This window comes from Prionailurus bengalensis, chromosome B4 (genome assembly GCF_016509475.1).
Source record: "Prionailurus bengalensis isolate Pbe53 chromosome B4, Fcat_Pben_1.1_paternal_pri, whole genome shotgun sequence".
In the NCBI taxonomy this organism is placed as follows: Eukaryota; Metazoa; Chordata; class Mammalia; order Carnivora; family Felidae; genus Prionailurus; species Prionailurus bengalensis.
This window is the reverse complement of record NC_057358.1, coordinates 53,390,830-53,409,294: the sequence shown is the minus strand read 5'-3', so window position 1 is coordinate 53,409,294 and position 18,465 is coordinate 53,390,830. Positions and strand designations below refer to the sequence as shown.

Here is an 18,465-nt window from a genome sequence, read left to right as displayed (position 1 = left end):
TTGACAAATGGTCTGAGTTAATATGAAAACAAAATAGGAGTTTTTCCTCTATAGGAAGGTGTGGGATGGACTGGCCGCATGCCTTTAGATAAGATGGGATTTGTCAGACTATTTGAAGATTAATAAGAAGAGAAAGACTTGAATTTTCTTTGAACAGTCTAATGTTTTTGCTGTATTAGAGGCTGAAATGTTAAAGCATCTACAAATACATCTGTTTAAGAGGGAGAGCATGAGGACACTTAAATGTATTAAAAATTTGTTTTAAAATAATAAGACACATATGTAAGAATAAAATTCCAAAACCAACTTTTATCAAATGTTATAATACCCTAACAAACTAATGACATTTGAAGAGTATAAGACACCTGATTAGAAATTTGTTTCAATGTGGGCACCTGGGTGGCTCAGTCGGCTGAGTGTCTGACTTCAGCTTAGGTCATGATCTCATGGTTCATGAGTTCAAGCCCCGCATCAGACTCTGCTGACAGCTCAGAGCCTGGAGCCTGCTTTGGATTCTGTGTCTCCCTCTCTCTCTGCCCCCTCCCCTGCTCACGCTCTATCTCTCTCTCCTTCAAAAATAAATAAACATTGGGGCGCCTGGGTGGCGCAGTCGGTTAAGCGTCCGACTTCAGCCAGGTCACGATCTCGCAGTCCGTGGGTTCGAGCCCCGCGTCGGGCTCTGGGCTGATGGCTCAGAGCCTGGAGCTTGTTTCTGATTCTGTGTCTCCCTCTCTCTCTGCCCCTCCCCCATTCATGCTCTGTCTCTCTCTGTCCCAAAAATAAAAAAAAAAAATAAATAAAAATAAAAATAAATAAATAAATAAATAAATAAACATTAAAAAAAATTTTTTTAAAGTAATTTGTTTCAATGTAAGGAGATCTGATGGTTTTCCTGAAAGTGGGGTTTACAATTTGTACATCTTCTGAAAAGCAAAGACAAAAGATAAACTTGGAAAGCAATAAAGTCGAACCAATCAGATTTTTTAAAGGAAATGAAGATATAGATATTCCCTTAATATTTGGCCTCTGAATAAAAGAGAAAACTTAAAGAAACTCTTCTCCCTTCAAAGAGAAGTTCAGTCAGTCAATACCAATCTTGGTGGACTGCCTTCAAGATCTATTTCTCACTAACACTACCTCTTGGTCTAATTCCCAATTATCCCAATAGCCTTTTCTCTTCGTCCATCTTAACACTTATTCTCACTCAACACAAAAAGCCTGAGAGATCCTGTTCAACATAGGCCTGATTACATTCTTTCTCTACCAAAAATCCTTCAATGGCTTCCCATTCTGCTTGGAGCAACAGCCTGGCAATGACTCCCATGGCTTACTTATCTACTGCCCTTTCCTGTCACCTGTCTGACATCTCCTTCTACATGACAGAAGCAAAAACCAGAGAATGTTCAATGACCAAGTTGGGGGGAAAGAAGACTACCACAGGAAGAATTTCTAAATTGAAGCCAATGGTGGTATAGTGAAATGATGCAGGACTCTTGCTCCCCTGAGGTCAAACCAAAATAACCACCTCAGACTAGACTGAAAGATCATTCAATAAGTGGGAAAATCTGGAAGAAAAGTGGTCTGATTACTGAAGTCCTGTGAAAATTAGAAAAAAGAGGGAACATCTAGAGAAATATTTTTATGTGGTGAAATAAACCATTACCCCCTTCCACTGAGGGTCATTTCTGAGCCTATGCTGTACTGCTATTTTCCAGAGATTATAAGCAGGAAGTCCCTTGTTTGAGAATAATGGTAAATAATGAAAAAAAAAAAAAAAAGGAAGGATAAGACTGGAATTTTACCATGAAAAATGAAATAAAAAATCCTGAGAAAACTTTCAAAACAAAATATGGGTTATAATGGCAGCTATAGCACAAAACGCGTTTCTGATGGGGTTCTATGACACATGATTGCAAAGCTGACTCTCAACAGCATCATCAGCCATTTTTGCAAAGATGTTCAAAGACTCCATCAATTTTCCTCAACATCTCCCTTCATCCTTTTTCACTCGCATCATTTTCCTCAGAAGCACCTCTCACCATCTTTGTCAGATTTTTCTCTTTCCACTGTTAATCTGTCTGACTCCCCAGGCTCTTCATTGGTCAGCTTTGATTGTATGTAAGCAACTATAATCTTATATCATTTTAATTAACTTCCAGAAAACCTAAATCTTTTATATGACTTACAAGCTTGTTTTTTTTTTTTAATCAAATGTAAGTTGATACTTTCTGATAGTAAGCCCACAACCTTCAATGACTTGGCCTTAATGGGTAGGAATAGATACTATTCTTATTCAGTTAGAAGTGATGTTTGACAAAAACCTATGCCCATTATTTCCACTAACTTTATCTTCACACCTTAAAAAGACTGTATTATTTCCATGTTATGATATGGATTATTAAAGTTCAGAAGTTGAAGAAACCTGTACACATTACAAAGTGCATATACTCTACTTAACATTTGTACCGCAATTTATGTGTATTTAAGTTTTATAACAACCATATGAAATAGGTAGAAAAATTGTTATTCCTGTCTTACAGAAGAAGAAATTGATATGCAGAGTGGTAAAATAATTTTTTGGAGATATCCTCAATGGGGAAGCCAAAGTGAAAATTTTATGAATGTCATACGTTCATAAACCATAATCTGTACACATGTATAAATAAAGAAGTTTTCCCCACAACACCGAACCAATCATTTTTTAACTATTTATTTGTTTAATCAGATTGCAGAAGTCAGAACTTTCTGTCTAGTTTTAGTAGACAGAAGTTTGTAGTCCCCATGTTTTCCCACTGAGCTACCTACAGTGCACCTTAAATCTTCAGACTTCTGGGGGTACCTGGGTGGCTCTGTCAGTTCAGTGTCCAACTCTTGATTTCAGCTCATGATCCCAGGGTCATGGGATCAAGCCCTGTGTCGGGCTCCATGCTTAGCATGGAGCCTCCTTGAGATTCAGTCTCTCTCTCCCTCCCTCTGCCCCTCTCCCGGTCATGTACTCTTTCTCTAAAATTAAATTTTAAAAATTTCATATTTCTAGACCCCACTCTACACATAACTAAATCAGGATATCTCACCATAGGACCTAGAAATTTTCATTTTAATATGCTTCCCATCTAATTTTTATTCACACTAAAACTTGAGAACTACAGCATGCAACTGGATTTAGAAAGTACCAGATGATATGTAGTTATAAGTAGGTGAGGTCAGGCCATCTCCTCGCAGATTTGTAAAGAGTCTAAAGGAAGTCTACTAATCTATTAATCAGAAACAGGCACTATTAGAATTCATAAAACAGTCTGATTAACACAGCATTATAATTATATAAGATTAATTAACACCAAGGAAAAAGAAGCTAAGAATCTAGACTTACTGAGATACCCAGAAGGTAACAAATAGTCATTGTGAAACAGTCCTGGATGTTAAATGAGATACATCTACTTGCTGAAATATTTAAGTAATCTCTACACCCAACATGGGGTTCGAACTCATGACTCCGAGATCGAGTCACATGCTCTTTTGATTGAGCCAGCCAGGAGACCCTAGTTGCTGACATTTTTAATCAATCTGGGCCCATAAGAGGTAAAAAAAAAAAAAAAAAAAAAAAAAAAAAAAAAAAGTCACACAAGATTGCCATAAGAGTACATTTATAAGTCAAAGTGGTAAATGCACTAAAGAAGTAAAGACTATGAATCAATGTCTTGGAAAGTAATAATGTCAGGAAAGTTCACAAATAGCATCACGACTTCTGAAAAATAATCTAAGTGCTTTTGGTCTGAAGACAGATCCTGACCCAATACATGGATGGGCTTCCTGCCCAGTGTCCAGGAGTGACTCTCTCAGGTCTTCTCCTCTTTCCAAATCACAAAAAGTTCTAGATTTTAAGTGCACCAATGTTATAACCCCAAAAGACTATACAGTAAATATATGTTTTTAAGCTGAGGAATTATTCTTTTGATTTTGATCTAGCCTTCTTTCTGCACAAGCAAATACCAGCCTTAATTTGTTCCACTCATTTACTGCGGGCAGTTTCCATTTCCCAACGCCACTTTTTTAGATAACTTAATCAGTGTCCATTTCTATCTGTACCCAACATTCCTAACCAAATTCTCACACTTTTCATTTAGGACTACTTAATTCCTTACAGAAGCTCCACTGGACACTTAAAAGTTCTAGTGTCATTCTTTAAAGGGGTTAAGAAGAGCCGATTCAATTATTATTCAAGCAAAAAGAAATAAAAAGAAGCCGACAATATGAGGCCACTGCCTTTAAAACTGGGCTATAATTTAGGTGCTGCTTATCTAGCAAAAACAATTCCAATCAGAGCAAAAACAAATCATTAAGAGTAAAAACAGACACTATTCAAGATGGCATAGACACATAGCTAGCTTCCTGTCCCAAAATGTAGTTAAAAGATTTTGCTTCTAAATTTTGTGTTAAAATGTCATATTGGAAATGGCTTATTTTCAAAAATATATTTTGCTCATTTCAAAATACGAATTAGGACTAAATTCTTAGTTTGTAATTTATTTTTTTCAAATAGAAACATTCAGGTTTTTAAAAAATAATATATTTAAAGAAATCTCAAACTCTTGATGGTTTTCAGTAACGGCAACCTTTCAAAAAAAAAAAATCTACCTATGAGACCATTTGACATCCACAGAGTAAAAGAAACTTGTCACTATATAATATAGTTGAACGTAACCTTTTTTCCACTACACTTGTACTCCCAGTTTATCTAAGGGCATGATAATCTGACTACCATGCTGAAAAGAGATATTTCTGATTTCAGTGAAAGGCCATGACAATATCTCTATTAAGTATTAAAACTTCAGCAACAAAATATTGTTGGTCTTAAAGCTTTCTATCTTAACAAGTTCTATTAAAAACTAGATATATCAAGATAATTGGATAAACTAAAACTTGCCATCTCAAGAAAATGGTGCCCATTTCTGGTTTTTCAGCTCATCTGGACTCTACAATTATGCCACCAAGGTTCTAGATTTAGCACAATTGACAAGTCATCTCTGGAAACAACAGACTCAAATCAGATTTCATAATTGAGCACAATTAAAGGAAAAAAAGAGAGATTTACTTTACATTAGACGTTTCCAGATATACAGCTATTCAGTAAGAACCTCTAACAAAAATAGAGACCAACACAGTATATTAAGGGCGGCAGTTCAGATCACCTGCCAACTCTTCGCAGAAAGTGATGGGAACAAATAAAGTCAATGCTGATTCTTTGTCAATTAATTTATCAGTTGAACATGGAGAAGGCTTAGAAGACTTCAATTTTTATTTTTCTAAAAAAATGTACCTAATTTCAAAGCTTGTTTTAACATTTACACTGTGACGATCTTGGTGGTAGCTTTGGTTATTTTCAGTTTGGAATGAGCTAAAAATAAATATCTAGGACTCATGCTGAAAGTGGGATTTCCTCCCACTAAGAGCACAGCAAATTCAGCCCCTTATCTGACACATGCAAGAGAATAGTTTTTTAAGTAATAAAAATACAAATACATTAAAAATCTAAGTTTGTGGACTAGCTGATAGGCTATTTCTTTTCTACTTTCCATAGAAATTCACTTAAATCCGTTTAATCACTAGCTCAATCAGATTAGGGAGATAAATATTTCAGATTAAAAGTCATTTATTTCTTTTCCATCCATTACACCTGCCAGCCAGCACCCACAATGAGCAAGGCGCTGGGCTGGAGCAGGCTGTGAAGTTTGATTCTTTTATAATGAAAACAGTTATGATCAGAGTCTGACGTTAGTTCGTTAGCCTAGAAAGCAAAGTTTGAAGGTAGCCTAGGCAACTCAACAGGTCCTCTGCTTTTCAAACTTTGAGAGGCTGTCGAGGGGTCAGGACCCCAAAATACAAACTACCAAACAAGGGGATGCTTTGTATCACCATGCCTCATGAGGAGCATTGCTTAAGTGGACCTGTGAATTGAATCATATGCAACGCTTAGTTTAAAAGTAAGAACTATTTCCTTCATTTTTAAACTAGCGTTTAGGTAAGAGTGCCGACTCCACGTGGGTTGCCACAAAATAAAGCATTCCCAAAAGAACATTTTTAATGACTTCAAACTTTATTTAAGTGGATTATACCTGGACAGAGGCAAACACTTGCCATAGACATAGCATAAATATTCAGTTATTTAAACTTCCTTCAGAAGATGGAATATTTTTATTAAAATCCTATTAAATCAAAACCACAAGCTTCTTGCATAAAATTATTTCCATAATCTGACAGGGTACTGTGGGGTGTGGGGGATAGAAAGGTATTCCTCAAATTTTAAATATACTCTGAGGGAGAAGAATCTCCTAGGTTAAAAACACATGAATTAAAAGCATTTCTTTGAAATACACACACACACACACACACACACACACACACACACACACTTTATCAGAAAAGATGACTAGCAAAAAAAGTTTTACACAACCAACTTCTGCATTTTTTAAAGCAATTTCAAAAATTAGCCAGGGTGAATGACTAGTTACATTCAAATACAAACTCTTTCAAGTTAACAGTTATGATTATTATGATACTTTATTCTCCAGCTAGCTACTTCAAGAAGTCTAAATTTAGCCAACTTCACCAGGAGTGAGCCTGAGTTCACATTATTTCATTTTAGCTAAATGTGCTTCTTTGCATATCATGATTCTACTGCCTTTTGTTCATTTTAGATTTCCCAAGTGATACGTGAAAAATCTATGTATCTCACTATTTTTATTCTGGAATGCAAAGATAAATAATGGGCCTGGCTCAAAGAAAAGGAATTTATAAATCAAAGGTCACCACAAGCATCACACACAGATATAAACCATTATACACAAAATAAACACATACTTAAATAAAAATCATTGTATGTATCTGTGTATATAAAGCAACATGCCTTATACAAAAAGTAATTCTCCCCGCATTCTCAATGTAATATTGGAACATTGCCTAGAGTTAACGAATTTGTGGGGTTTGGGGAGAGGAGATGGAAGGGGACATTCAAAAATCACTACCTTTTTCAAAACCTGTACCTTTTTCTGAGTTCACCCTGCAGTTTGAAATCACACAGAGCTCCAAAGCCACCTCATCTCAATCCCTAGTCTTGAAATTCCATACTACCTGAATCTCTAATCCTTTCTATACACAAAATAGAACTATTTCCATTTCGTTTTGTATAGTGTTTGCATAAACAATGGTGAGAAGTCATCAGCCCTTTACAGACACTGTTATACTTTTCGTCCATTAAAATTACCAGCAGGTTTGTCACTTTAGTTTCCTAAGTTACCAAGATAACGACCTGCACTATAAACATAAACACTTTCATTTCTAAAGAGACATTAGATAACCCAATTATACACTAATCACCATGAACGTGACTAATCACATGGTCACACTGTCCACACAAGCAATCCCTGTTAAAAATCAAACTCTGAAAGGCAGAATCATAAATAACTGGCAATTTTAATACTGTGTTACGAATCATGTAAACATAAAGTCTCCTTATTCAAGAAGTCTGTGAAACTCCCCTCCAATTAAAATAATATTTTTAAATATGTGCAATAATGTGAAATGAAGAAAAGACGAAAAACAGACTTTCCACCTATAAGTGTAGCAGTTAGTGGTACAAGAAAGAGTTACTAAGGTCACTTATAAATTTGAATGATTGTATATCAAGTGCCATTATTAAATCTACATAGACTTGCTATTCATTATAACTGAACAGGTCACATGCATATTCAAATATATCATTTGTTTAAAAGGTAGGGGCACCTGGATGGCTCAGTCAGTTAAGCATCTGACTCAGTTTGGGCTCAGGTCATGATCTCACTGTTTTGTGAATTTAAGCCCTGTGTCAGGCTCTGCACTAACAGTGTAGAGCCTAGTGCAGAGCCTGCTTGAGATTCTCTCTGTCCGTCTCTCTCTCTCTCTCTACTCCCCTCCTGCTCACACCCTCTCAAAATAAATAAATATTTAAAAAAATTGTTTTAAGTACAGCTGCACTGTCCAAAAAGGTAGCCATTAGTCACATATATCATTTGAGTACTTGAAATTTGGCCACACCAAACTGAGATATGCTGTAAGTGTAAAACATACACCAGGTATTTAAATTTACAACAACAACAAAAAAAATGCAAAAAATCCTGATATTTTTATATTGATTTTATGTTGATATGGCATAATGGATTACTTTAAATATGACTATCGTGGATTTCACCTGTTTCTTTTTACTTTTCTATGTGGCTACTCGAAAATATAAAATTAAATACGTGGCTCATGTTAGATTTCTATTGGACAGCGCTTATCTATAATGTTTACAAGACTGTTTTCATCAAAGCCACTGGGTGACACTGTTTCTCCACTAAATTGGTACAACCAAAGCAATTTCCTGGCAGAGGAAAAAAAATCACACACACAGGCATGCATACATGTACCCATGTGGACATATACACCAAGAGACATAAAATGCTCTTTATATCTATATTCATAGGATGAAACTTTCTTAGGATGAAAGAAAAAAGTACACTATAGTAATTTTATTACTATCTCAGGATAACAACATGAACACATTTAAGTAATTTTATTACCATTTTAGCAGGACTAGCTATATTTAAAAGTCTTTAATGATCATTCAGATTCCTCGATAACAAATGACAGCTCTAATCAAATCAAACAGGCTGAACTTGTTTAGTTGCTGATTTTTCCCAACTAGTTTTCCACCTTATAAATGGCAATGTTCTTCACAACCTCCTCTAATATTACATCCTATTTACTTACATTTTAATGGATTCCTGAGGAAACCATGCAAAATAACTTAGGTGAACAAAAACCACCAGCTGTTTTTGCTAACAAAGAAATGCTTTACTGATGTGCAGATTACTTTTTGCCTTGGATTTTGAAATCCTGAACATTTTTAAATAGATATAAAAAACTAAAATAAAAACAAAAATCAATAGTCAAGTCACCAGAGCATGCTCTTCTTTGATGAGATAAAGACTCCACAAAGTTAGACTTTGCAATGCAATTGATATTCAATCATGGGACAAAGTCCTGAATGATACATTTCGGAGGCTACCTGGTACTTTGATAACCAGAAAATTCATTGTAAGGGCTCAAGTTTTCTGTTATTTGTCCATTCAATGGGTTTTATTCAAATTCTGAATGAGAATTTAGAATTCTTTCCATGTGCAACTCACAAATGATACTTAAATTTACCAGCCTGACTCCTTTCCTACTCTTCCCCAAGCAGCATATTCAGGCCCAAGAGAAAAATGGATAAAAACCAACATTTTGCCTCAGTCTGACTACATACATTTAGCTGACTTTCCCTCAGTTTCTTCTAAAATCAGACTAATTTTAGTCTCTTAACTACAAACTGTACAGAATTGAGCATTTTGAGATCTCCTTGCTACAAATTACTTAAGGCCATAAACTACCTCAGGATATGAAAACAATCATTGTACTATATTGAAGTGTAACTTCCTAAATCCTGTAGTAACTTTATTTCAGAAGTACTATAAAGGTATACTAATGTAACTTCCATTTCAAATAAAAAATTCTGTCTTCAAAATGCAAAGTTGCTGAAATTCTAAAAACATTTATGTTTAACCAGTAATGAGGAAGTTATGAAAATCTATGAAACTATAGACTTTTATCCCAGAAAAATGAACATATGAAGTTTTTCATAAAATTTCAGAGAAGAGATGAATGGTTCTGGATCTAGATGTAAAACCTACGCTCAACCTATATGCATTCTTTCAACTATTATCTAAGAGGTCATTTAGCTATTTTACTGATTTCCCCTTTTCTTATGTTGATCTCTCATTACCCTAACTGGCTTTAAGCTCTGGAGAGACAAGTACTATATTATATCTGTGTATAATTTGTATGGCTTTTCGCACAAGGCCTAATATATTAAATGTGCTGATATGACATTCGAGAGGTTCACTGACCAAAGACCTTTACGGATAACATTCACTAAATGTAGCATCTTCTTTTAAAACCGTAGTATACATTTATGGTGAACACATATAGCCGACTAATATTTTTGAAAATTTTTATCCAACAGATCTTTCTCTGAACTACAACTTATTCAACATCTTCAAGATATTTTTCTTCCAGACAGTAAGCTGTGTATTTTATGTTGACAATAGCATTATATTCTTAGATCCAAGTTAAGACAATTCCCTAAAATCCTTATTGGGGAGGTAGGAGATCCTTCTAAAAAATACTACCAACAATAAAAGTATATATAAGTAGTTACTAAGAGGATTTAAATTCCCATACAAAAAAATAATATTCATTTGAATATTAACCGAGCAAATTTAAATATAAGAATATGAAGATACCTGAACCTTCTGAGGTTCATTATGAATTATTTAATAGAGCTTCATTAAAAACATGAATGTAGAAAGCAAACATAAATTAGGTTTTCAATCTCATATCTTGAGGGTTTTTTCAAAGATACAATTATAAATATCACAAGAGAAGAGGAGGAGGAGGAAGACTTGATGGGATAGGAGACAGAAGACCAACTAAATAAACAATTCACCACAAACATGTAGGGTCACACATAATTTCACAAAGCCAAAGAAACTTGCCTTATGCAAAGGCACTGTGTCTGCATGTCAAAACCTCTTTAGGATACGACATGCTACAACAGTTGCATTGATTGCCTTCCTACATCCATGAGATCACATCTCACAACAATAATGTTTCCTGAAAAATACAACTCCTATGCTAAATCCAAAATAAACTCATTCATTCAATAGACATCATTGAAAACTTGTGTTAATCTACATAGACTCTATTGGGATGTTACTGGCACCAACCATATTAACTGAAATCTTAAAACATATAGAAATCTAATTTTGAGGTTCATAAACATTCCATTTCAATTCTATTTAAAGGAGAAGTGAAATTAAATTTAGTAAAGCCTTTATTCAACTAGAGTCGTGCAAAGATTAGTCTCAGAATTTTATTTCCTAATAGAATACAACAAATTCACACAAATGTCACTACAAATACAATGAATGCTTTTTCATGCCAGTGTCACTCACCCCTGCCTGCCTGCACCCCCTGCCCAGGCTTTTCAAAATGTATTTCATACACAGAGTCACTGTTCTGGTTGTTTATTTAATTAACATGACAGCCCAGCATACACAGCATTTCTTTCAGTTCTACAGTTTTAACTTTTTACACTTTAGACTCAATACAGAAAGAGTAAAATTACTGTTTGACTCCTTCCAACCTCTGTAAATTTATATAGATTCACTGACTATTTCTGTCAGTTAAAACCGTTTTTTCAGTATGCTTCAAATTTATCTGTATATACAAAGTAAAAATCACAATTTTGTCCCCACAAACACACAAAATTATTTCCCTTTACCTTTCCCAAGGGATAAGAAAGTCTTGTGTTTTTCTTTTTTAATGTTTTCAGAAGTTGAGATTAATTAATTTTAATTCTGTCAGCAGGTCATAAATAATCAGTATTGTTCTTTGTATCACCATAAGCTGAGTTATCCTACTGAAATGTTATAAAATTAAAAACCTATGATTGTTTCTGAAATTTATTCAGTTTGAGGAATATAGTGTATTATACTTAAATGTATTAGGAACTCAAAGGACAATATAGTCTTTATTTTCAAAAGAAATAATTCTGTATTTTTATAGCCACACTATAAAGAGAAGTCATACTTTTCCATATAAAAGATGTATCAAGGCCTATCTGTGTCTACCAGCAAAAAGCATACGTATTTCTCATATTTTTGTTTTATTGTTGCTACTTGCTTTTTCATTTCAAAATGTCTTTCTTATGTCAATGATGAAAAACTTGATTCTACTTTTGACAACCAACCACCAGGCTCCACTACATTCCTACAAAAATCTGTTGTTGCTAAAGATGTTTAAGAGTTTTTAGGGAAATGAACATTTTGAATTTTAATTCTACAATATAAAGTATATAGCCATACATTTCTGATGGATACGGTATCCATCCTAAAGAATTTTGTCAATGAGTGGTCCAAATAACACGAACAGAGAGAGACACATACCTGGGGTGTGCTTTGTGTGAAGCCATTGGCAAAAATACTAAATTCTTGACATGCAACCAAAATAAAATTGCACTGGTTAGGAATCTTTCAAAATTGAAAGTGCAAGGTGGTCACAGTAATTAGAGAGTAATGACCAGCCAATGGTGTTCTTTGACTTATAAAGAGAATAGAGACACCACTTCAAACACAATTTCCATGTGGTAAAAATTTCATAATTAAAATTTTATATTGAAAAATAGCATTAACCATACAAAATATCTAGTAATTCAAGAAATTCTAAGTATCTCTGTATAGTCCAGTGTTTAGACAGTGCAGTGATAACTTGAGAGAGACAGATCTGCTCTAGAACGTGAACGAACACCCACTTAGAAAAGATACATATACCATAATGGACACACATCTGCCAACCAAAAAAGTGCAGTTTGACACACTGATCTACAAAATCAGCCTGAGTCTTGAGGATACTGGACTAGTATACTACTAAACTAAAAGCCACACAAATATTACAAACTTTTCTTTACGAAGAGTCAAGATACCTCCACTTGCATTCACAGACAGACCCAGTATCAGATTAATTCTGTGACTGAGGACTAGCCCTATTTCTCCTTCCTTCGCTTAAAGCCATCTTCATCATCCACACTGCAAAACTAATCCCATGTGCAATATCTAATCTGTAGACTTAGCTATGGTTCAGGAAGGAAGGGGGAAAAGAGGAAAATATCTCTGTCAGTTAGTTTGTCTTACGAGAATTTTTATCATCCATTCTCCTTGACCTTTTAGAATCGAGTCATTGAAAAGAGGCAGTTCGCAAGCAAGCGGCCACTACCATTCATACAGAGAAGAAAAGGCTGAAATTCTCTCACCTTTAAACCTCGCAATGAGCAAGGTCCAAGTAAATTCTCAAGAGGCCTCTGCCAGCCTTTCTGGGCTTTATGTCCTTACGCCTCCATTTAAAAGTCACTTGTTGCCTATCATCTTGAGTTGAGAACAGACATTCTTTCATAAAGGTAGCATTCAGGGCAGGGTCATATATGTGCTTTACAAGTATTTTGATTCTTGACTTCATAAAGTATGCAGATGACAGTGTACACTTTGCACTCTTAACCAGAAGTTTGTTTCCTTATGATAAAACAGATAAGCCTTTTATTATATAGCTCCTGAACTTTTCACACAGTTAGGCTAACGTATGAGATATTGCCCTATCTTGTAAGAGACTATTCCATGTTAGTTCCCACCCACCCACCCCCAATTCTACGCAGCAACAACTTTAATGAGCCATATATGAAAACTAGTCTTAAGTAATACGCACACACTAACCAGTACCTTCATTAAAACTTCAAGGATCTAAATTTCTACTAAATGTAACCTTGTTTTTTCCATCAACCATAAGAGATCTAGTCTCTCTCACTTGAGAACATTCTTCATAAACAGTCTTAAAAAAAAATAGGAACCAGAGAAAATGGCCAAAGTAGATTATAAATGTGCATTTTCAACAGCATTAATCAGCAAAACATTTAAAAATGCAATGCTAAGTTGTTTTCTTGTAAGTCTGCACATTATTTGAATTTTCCATTTATCAATTCAAATCAGAGAAAACCAAGAAAAATCCGTAGATAATTAACACTGCTAGTTAACTCACCTAAACACCTTTACATTAAATCCACTTGGAGCTCCTTAACTTCTAAATGTTGTACGGAATTTCAGAAATGTAAGAGGTTAAGTGATATTAATTTGTGGTCAAGCTATTTATGATTAAATCACAGATTTGCCTTACAAAGTATGGTTCAATTTTGCAATGATCATATCACATTTCCCTTCAAGTCAAAGAAAAGTGTTCAAACTGTAATTAAACTAGGGGTGTTTTCATTTAAAAAACATTCTCTCCTGACACTTTGAAAAGAAACTGAACTGTGTTTTCCCCCTAATTGGTTTACCTTTAAATAGATGGCTTATTTTATTCTGGTGATTTCCAAATTTCTACCAAAACTAAGTATCAGTCAGTGGCCTGTTTTTAACTTTACTCTTAGAGTAAGCTTATACCCAAGAAATATTTGCTTTATCTAAACAAAAAGCTAAATAAGTACATTTCTTTTAAAATAAACACAGAGACTATGATGCTGTCATCCATTCTGCCAAATACTGTCAAACAACTGCATTCTGTGTAATCAACTCCATTTCAAAAACAAACTAGCCACCACACCATATGGTGACTGCTAGGTCTTAGAATCTACATGATTCTACACAGAATAACCTAAAAAGAAAAGCTTACTATATATTAGGACATTCTCCCACTCACTAAAGTTGTCCTAAAAAGACCATAGGTAGGCATAAATTTAAATGGGAAAAGTGTAAATTTCCACTTGCTGTGTACATAATAAGCTCTCTACAGCCCCCACCCCCTTAAGTGTCATTATCAGTTTGGAATAGAGAAGCAAACACTTATGTATACCTTTTCAGAAACAATTTGTATTTAAAATTGGGATTTGTTCTTTTATGCCCTTTATAGCAGCTATATTCCATGGTCTCAAATCCCTTAATGATAAGGAGATTCATCTCCAAAATTCACTAACCTTTTTTTCCCCCCTCTAGGACAACTTCATTCATAATTCTCTTCTTTCTTTTTGAGAGATTTATACCACCAGCAATCTTAGAATTATTCTCCTGAATTAATATTTCCTGTATAAATCTGAATAAATTCATTTGAATTTCTAAACATCCACTTAAGCGCGCACTCAAGAGAAATGTTTTCTTTTAGTTGACACTAAGAGCTCAGTTCAAGACTTTGACAAATTCCGCAGTTCAGACATATTGTTCCCCAAATAGAAGTTTATCATTAGGATACAAAACACATTAGCACATAAATAACTATGTCCCCAAGTTACATTTAAAAACAAACTGGGCACCACCAGACGCAGCCTCTTCAAGGAAAACTTACCGCAAAGCCAGAAAGCGTGTATCAACACCTCACCTTCAAGCATTCTTTGCTTTTACTGACTTCCATAAACATTTGTCACTTTGGATGAAACTTTATCAAAAGTATTTTAAAAATCTAGTAAGATCCACGTGTTGAAAAATCACCCAGTGCTAAAAAGCTGCATTGGAAGATTTCTGCTACATTAGTAAAGCTAGGAGAGTACTTAAGTGGAGGGAAGTCAAACGCCAGGTGTAGCACATCTAAAAAGTTGACCCAGCTGTGGAAGACCCTGCAAACGCCACCTAGTTTTGTTACTTATTATTGTTTCTGTTGTTCAGGTTGTAAAATACTGTGGGAGACGAGGAGAATACGTGTCTACTTTCCTACTAGGTCTGAAGTTAGAGCACTTTTCCAGGCTATCTTTGCTTTAGTACCCAGTTCTGGGATTCCCTCCACTTTGGGGCGAATCCCAAGCGTTTCGAGTCTTCCCGAGAGGCGAGAGGCGAGCAAGAAGAGCTTGCCAGCGCTTACCTGTTCCCTCGGTATGCAGGGTAGGGAGGTCCTCCGATGAGACTTGCTGCTGCAGCCGGACATCTCGGCGGACACCACGGAACTGGACCGCCTCCTCCTCTTAAATACTGGGATATCTTCCCTGGTCCCAGCAATCAGCTGGGACCCGAAATGCTCCCTCGGAGCCGCCCCCGCGGGCTGCGGCAAGATTTGCTCCACGTACCTGGCCAGGAGGAGCCCCAGCACGCCGGCCAAGTACGCCAGGTAAGGTCTCCAGGCGACCTTGAACCTCTCTAAGGAAATGAGGGACACGGTCCTGACCGCGCTAGTCAAGGCGATCATGAGGACGCCCAGCCTCAGCCTCAGCACCAGCCATGTCGCGGCGGCCAAGCAGCTGAGCACCACCCCCGCGGCCGGGAGCGAGAGTAAGTGATCCTCCCCGACGCCCAGCCCAATCTGGACAAGAGCTTCCCCCCCGCAGCAGGCTGCCAGCAGTGAGACGGCCAGAGGCAGGCGCACCCCGGCGCGCAGGAGGTACAAGCCCATCCAGAAGAAGGCACACAGGAGACTGAAGAGCAGCGCCGAGGGCTGCAACCAGGGGCTGAGCGGCGCGCCGCCCCCGGGAGCACCTCCCCGAAGCCCCGGGAAGACGCCCCCTTCTGCTCCCAGGGCCGCTTCCTCCGCCGCCGCAGCCGCCACCTCCTTACTCTGCTCCGGGTCCCGGCCGATCTCCCCGCGCACCAGCCTCACCAGCAGGGCCAGCAGAAAGGACAGGGAGCCGGCGCACAGCGCTGAGGAAAGTTTCCGGGAGCGCCGGAGCGGCTGCAGCACCAGGTCTCTCCAGCGGCCGCGGCTGCCGGAGTCCCGCGGCGGTGCGGCGCCGGGGCGAGCGGGGTAGTCCCGGCCCGCGGCGGGGGCTGGATGCACCCCACCGTGGCCTGGCTTGTCTCGGACTCGGGCGGCCTCGCGGGGCACTGCCATTGTGTGCCCTCCTCACGGAATCCCCAAGGTCCCCCCGACGCCCCCACCCCGACACACACACATGCACGCACGCACCCTCTCCCTAATCCCACCCTCGGAATCCTTCCTTCTCCCCGGGCCCCCGAGCCCCACTACAAGTTTCAGCTTCCCAGTAAACTCCTGGGGAATCCTGGATGCTCCAGAGAGACGCCTTCAAGTTAAAAGCTAGCACAGACACAAACGATCAGACTTCCTCCTTTTCTCTCTTTGGAAAACTCTTAAAAATTGTGCTCCACCCCCACCCCCGATTTCTATCCTCCGGGGTCTCTTCCTACTTCAGGATTTTAAAAATTGCCCCACGCGCCCCGCGCACGGGGGCTGCAGCCGCTGGAGGAGCCGGAGGCGCGGGGCGAGCTCGGGGCCATCTCGTGCGGCGCTCGGCGTTGCGCTGCAGCGCGCCGGGCCCGCGGCGTCTGGAGGTGCCCCTTTTCTTCCTTCCTGCAGCTCTTTCTCTATCACTCTTTCTTTCTCCTCGGCCGATCCTCCCCGGCACGGCCCCAGGAAGCGAACCGCCATTCCCCGGGGCAGAAAGCAAAGCCTCCCCTGCGTCTGTCGGTCCAGTCCATGGCAAAGGGTGGCAAAAAAAATGGAAAGGGGGCTGAGAAATAACCAAGAAGTTGCTAAGTCCCGTCGGAAAGAGACACAGTCCGAGAGGCTAGCGGCAGCGGCAAGAAGGGAGGGAGGGAGAGCGAGCGAGCTGGAGAGGAAGGGAGGGTGAGAGGAAGGGAGGGTGAGAAGGGAGAACGAGATTTACTTCTTTTTTTTTTTCTCCCCTTCTTTTTGGTGCGATGTAGGTGGTGATTTGCAGTTTTGCAAAAGGGAAACGAGTTTAGACGACTGGTTAAAACTGTATTAAAAAAGCGGGCAACTGGAGTGATCAGCGACTCAGCTTGCTTGCTGCTTTCTTTAAGGCAACTCCCTAGGAAAGCTTTCCCAGCCGAGTTCCCGCCTCCTCCCCCGGAGGAGGCGCTGCTTTCAGCACTTTGCGGCATTCTCCTGAGCGGGTCCCGCACGCACTTGAGCACGTTGGAGAAAGGGTTGCTGAGGCTGGTCTACCACCGCCCAGCTTACTGAAGCCAGGGGTTGCGGGTTTCTGCGGCTGGCCCTCAGGCCGAGCTTCCTAGGACGTTAGGAAAAATGGATTGTCCTTGCCTACTTGTCAGGCAGTGGAAACTAACATGCTACCTCCTGATGACAAGCCACATCTACTGTCAGTGATTCAAAGATGCTTAGTTCTCAAGTCAGTTACAACAGCAAACCAATTTCAGGTGGCATTGTAATGCTCTGGCTGCTCCTGCTGGAAGGTCTGTTTTAAACAGAACCCAAGCCTTTCCTATTATTCCAAATGATGGGAAATCTCAAAAAGTTACCAAGACAGTACCAGCATTATTATTTTTCAATTTTTTCTAATGTTTATTTATTCTTGAGAGAGAGAGACAGAACGTGGGCAGGGGAGAGGCATAGAGGGAGACAGAATCCGAAGCAGGCTCCAGGCTCTGAGCTGTCAGCACAGAGCCCAATGTGGGGCTTGAACCCATGAACCGTGAGAGCATGACCTGACCCAAAGTCGGAGGCTTAACCCATTGAGCCACCCAGGCACCCCATAACAGCATTATTAAATTGGGAAATAAGAGTTGAGGGCGGGATTTTTTGTTAGTTTTTTTTTTCCAAATTGTTATTTGAAAAATCCAGGGTATGAGAGTATTAGGCAACAGCTGTTGATGGTGGGTGGTAAATACATGGAGATTAAGTGACCCCAGCCTCAAGAAGGTTTACCAAATTAAGAAGCCTAAAAGGAATTAAAAGAAATCTCAAGGGAGAAGTGAGGCCAGGTAGGTTAACAGCAGAAGAGCTCTGAGAAGACTCACTATGGTTGTGAAATAATATGTCTACCATAAAGAATGCTTGTGAGAAAAAATCAGGACCCTCGTTATGAATGTTTACAGGATGCATGCTTCATAT

At 38.5% G+C, this 18,465-nt stretch overlaps 1 protein-coding gene across 1 annotated transcript in view; it reads right to left on the bottom strand.

The window, feature by feature from the left end:
* Positions 1-16,653, bottom strand: part of PDE3A (phosphodiesterase 3A) — a 312,046-nt gene extending 295,393 nt beyond the window's left edge. The window contains exon 1 of the mRNA XM_043563131.1: positions 15,505-16,653. Coding sequence (XP_043419066.1) covers positions 15,505-16,464 — 960 coding nt within the window. The 5' untranslated portion in view covers positions 16,465-16,653. The remainder of the gene's footprint in view (positions 1-15,504) is intronic.
* Between the last annotated feature and the right edge of the window lie 1,812 nt (positions 16,654-18,465).